Source organism: Colossoma macropomum, unplaced genomic scaffold (genome assembly GCF_904425465.1).
Source record: "Colossoma macropomum unplaced genomic scaffold, Colossoma_macropomum, whole genome shotgun sequence".
Taxonomy (NCBI): Eukaryota; Metazoa; Chordata; class Actinopteri; order Characiformes; family Serrasalmidae; genus Colossoma; species Colossoma macropomum.
This window is the reverse complement of record NW_023494795.1, coordinates 23,625,341-23,634,318: the sequence shown is the minus strand read 5'-3', so window position 1 is coordinate 23,634,318 and position 8,978 is coordinate 23,625,341. Positions and strand designations below refer to the sequence as shown.

General features: G+C 37.9%; 1 protein-coding gene across 2 annotated transcripts in view; it reads left to right on the top strand.

Moving 5' to 3' along the window:
- The first annotated feature begins 1,977 nt into the window (after positions 1–1,977).
- Positions 1,978–8,978, top strand: part of gmds (GDP-mannose 4,6-dehydratase) — a 69,712-nt gene continuing 62,711 nt past the window's right edge. For both annotated transcript variants that reach the window (XM_036581915.1, XM_036581914.1), the window contains exon 1: positions 1,978–2,196. In XM_036581915.1, the coding sequence (XP_036437808.1) occupies positions 2,101–2,196 (96 nt within the window). In that variant the 5' untranslated portion in view covers positions 1,978–2,100. The remainder of the gene's footprint in view (positions 2,197–8,978) is intronic.

Here is an 8,978-nt window from a genome sequence, read left to right as displayed (position 1 = left end):
ACATTAGCCTACCTCTGTAACATAATGCGAGTGGCTCAGGATGAGAGAGTCTGTCAAATGCCATAAATGTATTCACTAAGGTTTCTGGTGTACATGTAAGATCAAAGTCATCTAATATATAAGTTATGCATAATATGAGTTTTGCATAAAAGTGTGTTTTAGTTCTGGCAAACCCAACAAAATTATTGCCTGTACACTACAGATGTGGCAGATGGAGATTAAGTTGAAAATCGCTGGAGTATTCATTTAATGTAATCTGAGACTGGAATGCTGCTGCAAGCTCTTTGACCTAAAACCGCTTTCACACTCTCACCTTCCATGAAGGCAAACCCATCAACAGAACACTACCTATGTTTTAAATGTTAGTTAGAGCTATTCATTCTTTCTGGTCTGTATCCAAAATGTACTTGAAAAGCAAAGTTTTGTAAATGTACATCTCTGAGACTATTGCTATATTACAGTATTAAGACACCTGTTGAGTTTACTCAACATGTTTTTGTTTTTTGTCATAACCATACAGACGAGTTATGTTTTGTTCTTACAATGTTCTATGTAGTTCATTTCTTTTTCTGACTATAGCTTTTTTTTGTCACACACTTCTTTTATTCTGTTTGGTTTGATGTATTGTGGAATACAACAAATTAATGTACGCTAACTAAATAAACAGAAAAAAAAACAATAACAAAGGAGTCTTTTGGGAGTATGTTGTTTTCATGAATTAAAAGTAATGCAACAGCCGAAATAAATTCGTGATAAGTGCTTAGTAAAGTTATTTTGTCACTTAGTGTTTAGTTTCAGTAAATAAATTGAGATGCACCACTAATCCTTCATTCAAAATTTTATTTGCTAATAGCCTAAAAACCTATGCATTGTTTTGATTTTTTGCATGTTATGGAAAGTGTATAAAATGTGTGCATATTTAGATTTTTGAAACTGATATACATATCTATAGCCTTAATTGTTGTTATTTTGTTATTTATCCATTTTAACATTTCCTCACCCAGGCCTAAACACTATTTCAGTTAACTCCCTTTTTTCAGGTTCCAAATATTCATTTGGATGTTGTTGGTTCGGCCACAAGTCATAATTTTATTTATTTATTTATTTATTTTTGCTGTTGTTTGCTTTTTAGTTTTATTTGGTGCACTTTACACGTGTTTCCATGCAACATATGTAGTAAATAGGTAATAAATAGGTCTCCTTTCAGGACTGTCAGGTTAAGGTTAAAACACTATTTAAGAGCAAACAAGCTATGTCATGTTTGTAGCAGCAGTACTCAATATCAGTCATTAACTTTATTAATGATAACTTATTAACTGCATGAATGCAAGCTTAATTATCACTTAATACTGACATATCTGGAGTATGATATTTAGTTTTATGAACACCGTCCAGCCTAAGCGCAACTCGTTTTGGCTTAGAAAACGCTGACGTTATTGCAAGCATTTGTCCGAACTTACACATTGCTGGCGAATCCGCGAGCCACGAACGAGAACGGCGAGTCAAACTGCCTGAACCTGCCTGAGGAGCTACCAGAGAAAGGGATACATCACGTTTGTACGCATAGATCTGTGTAATTGCATTTCTACATTAGTGAATTGGCACCAACAGCAAAATAAGAAATATTGTAAATCCGTTGCTATGTTAAAGCTTTTCAATTTTATTTAAATCCCAATGGTATTCTTTTTTGTTCCTGATTTTCTTTCTTCTTTCCTTTTTATTTTTTTATTTTGTTTATTCTGGGATGTGAAGACTGTAATGCATATATGGTTATATGCTTGAAATTAAAAAAATATATAATAATAATAAATTTAAAAAAAAACAAGAAAGGGGTTCGTTCTCCTCTGTATGTCTGTGTCCTGTAGTCGGCGCTGTGTGATTTGGACGAGATAAAGTAACATCATAGTTCTCTCTTCCGCCATATTTTTGTCTCCGCGTCACCGTAGTGCGTCACCGGCATCCTCCTCGCTGATTGGCCGCTTGCAGCGGTTGTCTGATGTGTCCCTCGCGCAGCTGTGAAGTTTTAGCACGCGCATCTGTTGACGGCGAAAGAAGCTTAGATCCCAGCAGAGCAGCACCGAAACCCCGCCGGTAGAGACCATGGCTGAAACCGCCGCCAAACCTGCAGCCTGTACCGCCAACGGCGAAGCGACGAAGACCAGAAAGGTCGCCATCATCACCGGCATCACTGGGCAGGTGAGCAGTGTTGGTTTAGCCCCAGTCACACCGTCAGGAAACCAGGAAATGAGGCAGTGTTATCATCACCATCTCTGACTCCTGACATGATTTGTAACTGCCTTTATGAATAACAAAACTCCTAACCTATTTCTGGATGTGAATGAATTCGTGTTTTTTGGTAACCTAGCTAGCTAGTCCACACCACCGCCCCCAGTCAGTTCACCATCTTCTCTTTCTGGAAGTTTTACAGTAATTTTTTAACATTATAACTTTACGGTGGATTGTCTCGTGGATCTTTCCTCTGTTTGACTTTGTAAACGTGAACAGTTTTTATCGTATTTGTATTGTAGTGTACGGTGCAGGATGCGCCCCCTTTCTGATTCCTTTGAGCCTTCATTGTTCATCTCAGTGCTACTTCGTCATATCAGGAAAACATTTTCCTGACTTAACTGGATCCTTAAAGGGCCTGGACCCATATTTCTATGGGGAAGCTCTTTGACTGCCTGTTATAAAAGCTCTAGAATGAAATGAAACTGGATTCAATAGAAATTGAATTGAAGCTGGTCATGTCTGCATCAGCGCACAGTGCAACCGTTAAAAAGGAAACATTCCAAAAATACTCGTCCTTATGCTGTATAATCAACGGTCGTGTTTGACTCGGGGAAGATTCGGCTCGGTTCGCCGGTTCAGTTTATGCTCTCTGTGTGCGGTGTCTTGCTGTAATCTCTTGAATATTTCTTCACGATCTGCCACTTTGAACCAGAGCTCATCAGCCTGACGTGGAGATTCGAGAGCAGGAAGGAAAGCAGTTTACCAGTTTATCTCGTTTGAATGTCCGGTTTCTCTGGAGCAGATCTGGGTGTGTAACTGTAAGCATATAGCGTTTACAATGGTGCCTTTACAGTACAAGTTAAGTAAAACGACTTTTGTCATTTATAAAGCAAAAAGTGTATCATACTAGATTTGAATTGGTGGCTTTACATTCTACTCTGACACTGTGATGTTTTGTTGTTAAAATGTTTTAAAATTAATTATATCTTTCATTCACTTACACACTTTTGTGAGGAAAAGTGTCATTTCTAGTCATCCACCCAATTCTTGATTTTAATATCACTCCATTCTGCTGTTCATAGCATCCACATTGCTTTGCTGTTGCTTGTTGCACGTTTTTGGCTTTAGCATTTTATGCAAGACCAACAGAGGATACCAAAACAGGACAAACAGGGACTAAAAAACGCTCATTCATATTTGCGTCATTATTTCATTTTTAGGCTCCTGTACCCACTAAACCTGTTTGACTTGACCAGACCGCCTGGCTGTGTCCTCATTGTCTACTGAGGTGTGGTTGTGCTAACGATATGGAAGCAACATTTAGAGGGGGTTACTCAACTCTTTGTTGCACAATGGTGAATTAGGTGCACCTTGCTCTTCATAGTAACTGAAAGCCTTTTAGTAGTTCTCATACATCAGAGAACAGAAAGTTGGGAGTGCCAGTTTTAGCCTTCAAGTGGCCCTAAGCACTCTTCTGTTTAGGGAGGGGACTTACTGGAGAGATGAAACACCATCATTTTAAGAAATATTCCCTCATTTGGTGTTTTAAGCTTTTTCATTAAACCTTTTTTTTATTCTTAGCCTGCTTCATTTCAAAGCCTTCTTAAGACCATTTGCCACTGCAATAAAGCAGTACTAACCACAGGTTTAGGAGCGGAGATTGGTGTAATGTTGACTCAGCTCCTCTCTGTGTTTGACTAAGTACTTTGAACCTCTAAAATCCTTACATTTTATAAACTGTGTACTTGTGCACCTGATTAATAAGCCACCATTTTAATAGGTCATCTATCACTGCAGATTTGACAGCAGAGAATAGGAGTGGTCAAAGTAGGCCACCAATCAGATTATATTCTCCAGAAATTCAGAATTATGACTTGTGCCGTTTTAATGGCTCATGAAATTGGGAAAGATTCTATACGGTATAATATTGCAATATTATGGCTTTTAGAATAGTATGGTAACACGGAATTATTAATATGTAATAATAATAATTCTGTGTTGCTTCCCTAATAAGGCTGACCTGAAATTAACGTATGTAAATTTAGCAAATAGAACAGTTTTTTTGGAGATATAATATGCTATCAAAAGTAATAAATCACAATATATCAAAGTACTTAATATATCACAAATCTTTAGTTAACTCTATTGTGGCTCAGGTATCCTGATAAGATCATATCATGAGACCTGTAGCGATTCCTACCTCCTAGACAGCAATCCTTCCTTTGGTGCTCTGGTCAGATTGATGTGTAGGCTACTCTATGACCCAGTATCCCGTGCTTTAAAGGAGTGGTTCTCCACCTTGGTCGTGGAGTACTCCTGTCCTGCAGATAACCTAATCAACTAATTAAGAAGTCTTTCCCAAATTGAAGTAGGTTTGTTACAGGGGGAAGACCTTTAAGCACCCAAAGTTTGCATACACCAGCCCACAATCTAGTCCAGCGAAATGACCATAGAGCAACAGCAATAAAAATGGCTATGTGCAGAAATCTACCATCCCAGGCTATGAAGGCACTTTTTTCAAGGATATGAATTGTCAGTGGGCATGGTTGATGTTCATCTTTAAACAGGGCTAAAGTTGGCTTCCTGATCATCTGCTTCTTAATCGAATATTCTGTTCCACCTTAAATGCTACTGTTTGTGTAGGAGCTAGCATGTTACTGCTGGAACATTTAAGGTGGAATGGAAAATTTGCAAAACAAGCTGGCAAATAGGAAGCTGCCTTTAGCTCCCACATCTTTAGCCATCTTTAATGGGATCCTGGATAACTTTAATTCAAAGTTGCTGGTTTGCTCTGCATATTTCACTCTGGACGGGTTTCTCACAGGCTTCGTTTAGCCTTTGTTACTGAAAAGAGGGGCAGTTTCAACTTAATTTGCATCATGACCCTAACAGCAACCTGTAAATAGCTAGTCATGCTGTGTGATTTTATACATTTTTTTGACTGTTGAAGCCAAATCATCTTAAATTGTGAGTTTCGAAGTGAGCTAACAACTTTACTTTGTGTTGTTGTTGAGATCGAATGCATAGCTAACTAAGTAGTGTGATGATCTAGCTTATTTACACAGAGGTTAATTTTATTTTTCTGTGTCTGTTTTGACATGTCACTTCTATGTGTGTTGTAATGGTGCCTTTCTATAAACAAGCAAATTAATTTGTGAGCACACCAAAAAAGGGATGTGATGATGTAAAGTACCCCTTTACACATCACAATATAAAGTTTGATTGTAAACACTTACCTGTACTTACCTGAAGACTGATTATCCTTGCTTTAGGGAGCAAAGAGAACTGAATGGGTTCACCTGTGATTTACTTACCTGGGTGAGTCCATCCTCTGTAGAGGAGGAGGGAAGGACAAAAAAGAAGAGCAAGAAGAGTAAATTGGTTAAGAAGTGTACACTGTGTTGGAAATATGTATTAGTGACATCATGAATGTAAAGGTGATTAGTAAGGAAGCACATGAATTATTTACTGTCGCATGTAAATATATATTTAGATATATGAAGCACTTGTTTTTAACCCAGGCCAGTAATGGTATATTCTAGGGGAGGAGCACCCCAAATATAAGCAGCATTACTGAGGGGTACAGGAAAATCCCTTCTTTCAGCTTGGTGGAAGATGGTGACCTATATGACTTTGCAGTCATTGGCTAGTCTCATAGCTGTAGAGACCATTTTTGTTTTGTCTTCATCTTGTTTTCTGTAAATATGTAAATAATCCTGAGTGTTGGTGTGTAAATAAAGGTGACGGGGAGAAGAACTCTTGAACCAGCTGTATTCATTCCAGTTACTTGGACCTCTTGCCTGACGCTACCCATAAGGTGCGTTCCCTGCCACAGCGTACTGCCGGGTCGAGGGACGCACTTTATCACAAAGGAAAACAGCTTGTTTTGTTCTAGGGCCAAATCATAGGGTTGTTAATGGGCGTGTAAAACCGCATCTGGGCATTTCACAACCCGACCAAAGACACATGCTATTTATGTTGGCATCAGAGAAAAATTTAAAATAAAGGATAAATACATTCTATAGCACCTTTTTAAAAAGGTGTAGGACAGGGGGGCTCTAGGACAAGGGTTAAGAACCACTGAAGAAAACTATATCAGTTTGTGCCCAACATGTTAGCATGGTTCTGGTTTAGTCTCATCACCATGTTCACAATCTGTAGCACCAATAAAGTAACAGTCCACTCCATACAGCTGACACTTTTACACTGGACCTAATAGCAGCCTGTAGATGCTAGTCAATTGAACAAGGCTTCTGTCATTGTATGTAACATCCCGCTCTCCTGCTAGGCCACCCCCCAGCCACCAGAGGGAGACAGAGAACTGAGCCAGGCTGATTAGGGCTGGCTGTTGTCAGCTGTTCACCACCTTATTTAAGGACAGTTCACATGCAGCTCTCAGCTCAGTCCTAAGTTCACATGGCCATGTGCAAGTGCTCTTGACTAAGCCGGTAACCTCCTAAAGTATTTTTTGTTTTTCATTCTTGTGATGTTTTAAGTTAGGTTTCCACGGGTTAACCTTGGGTTTCCATGTTGTCAGTCTCTCTTCAGTGGCGTGCCAGTTTGCACTCTGGCTCTTCAGCACGGAAGTCAGTGGTTCGATTCAACCTCTGACTTTGAGCTCTCTAGAGCTTTCCGTTTCTCCTTTGAGTTAATTATTGTCTCGAGTCCTCTGTTCACCCCGAGAGCCTATACTGCTCTGCACTTGAGTCCACTCCTGTGCTTGGTCGGTGGCTTACCACATAGCGATTCCCACGCGGGGTAAGCCAGCCACAATGGTACATTGTATATGAAACATGATGTTTAAATGGCAATATAATACACACACACACACACACACACATCATCTAAACCGCTTTTCCTTCTGGGTCGCGGTGGGGTGCTGGAGACTATCCCAGCTGTCATTGGGCGGAAAGCAGGATACACCCTGGACAGGTCGCCAGTCCATCGCAGTGCAGACAGACAGACAGACATACACATCCACACACACATTCACACCTAGGGACAGTTTAGCATGCCCAATTAGCCTGACTGCATGTCTTTGGAATAATATAATACATATAATACATATTACATATAATAAAACATTACAATAATAATATTGCAAAGAGAAAGAACAGTTATAATAAGCATCTTTCACATGTAGTAAAGCTCACAATGCTTTACAGAAATAAAAGGCAAAAAAGAGATTATAAAAGAAATGCAAAATCACAAAAGAATGCAATATTAGAAAAATAAGAAACATAGGAATACAATAAACAATAAAATCATTACGACATATAATACTTTATTATAAAAAAGGCTGACAACAAATTAACATTGTCTAAGGAAATGAGTTCTATTGGTTGTAGTTATGCTTTTCAATTTTGCACTGTTTGTGAACAAACAGTGTTTTTAATCAGTATTTTTTATTTCATTACCATTAAAATGATTTGACTTAATAATTTAGTTCTTAGATTTTGACGCTTCGTTGTAGGCCAATTTAATTTTTTTCCCACATGCATCCGTAGTCCATACAGTCCATACATGGCAACTAAGCTGAAAAACAGTCTGTTTTTAATTCATTGTTTTTGTGATGTCATGGAAATAAACATATTTACATACATCTTCTTATTTAGCCTACAAGAGTTTGGTCTCGCTCATTCACATTTAGGTCATAGTAAGTGTTTCAGCCTGGGCTACTTTTGCGATGAGGCACAATTCTGGGTGCTCAATTCGTACAGAAGTCATTTATGCATATCAGTCTTAAAAGCACAATAACAAAAACTTATTTAATTCTAAGAGATAAAGAGAGATTGGACAGTAGTCATGTAAAAATAAATGGTGTGGAAAGAGAGTTTAGAATCTGCACATTTCATAAAATTTCTCTGACATGAAAGAATTATACAGTGTTTTTATCAGCAAGTGTCTGAAGGTTAAGTCATGAATATTTCAAATGTACATTGATATTTAATCATATTTTATGTACTGATTTTTTGCTGTCACCTATGTATGCACTTATATTTAACATATTAGAATAAAATTTAGAGTTTTAGAATTATATCTGTGTTGACAGATAGTTGTATCAAAAAATGATTGGAATCGGACAGAAATTTAAAGTTCTGCATTTTTTAAATATTGCTGCGTTTCTTACTACCTACAAATAGCTATTATATCTTTCCATAATGCTGATTCAGGTGAATTTAGTCTCTTTCTACATTTTAGACTTATTGATCAGTCAATGTTGGTTTTGATAGTGTTTAAAGGAAAAAGGCCAAGGGACCGTCCCTTGATGGCAAGTGAAGTTCACAGTTCAAACAGCAGAGGGCATTATTAGCTTGAATCATAATCGAACCAGGTTGTTGGAGCAGATGGTGAATAACCATAGATATAAATATAAAATAAGTTTATGTGTACGTAACATGTATGTAAATATATATATATAAATATATGTGTGTGTGTGTGTGTTTTATAAAAACATGTTTTGTGTGTCTTTGTCCAGCCAGAACACTTGTTACAAATAAAAGGGAGGAAGAGTGAGGCTGTGTAAGAGCATGCATATAATTGACTCATTTTCTCACACAGGGAAATAAACATGTATTACAAACTTTCACACTTTGATTACAGAACCAGGTCATTTGCAGCAGTTTTGTTGGATTTGTTTTCATTCTTTCTTTACCACTCTTGTTTTTACCGTGTAAACTCATCAAAGCCCCTTTAGACTGGCAGAGTAATGCTGTCTTGATTAGCAATCTTTGTGTTTGTGGTGAACT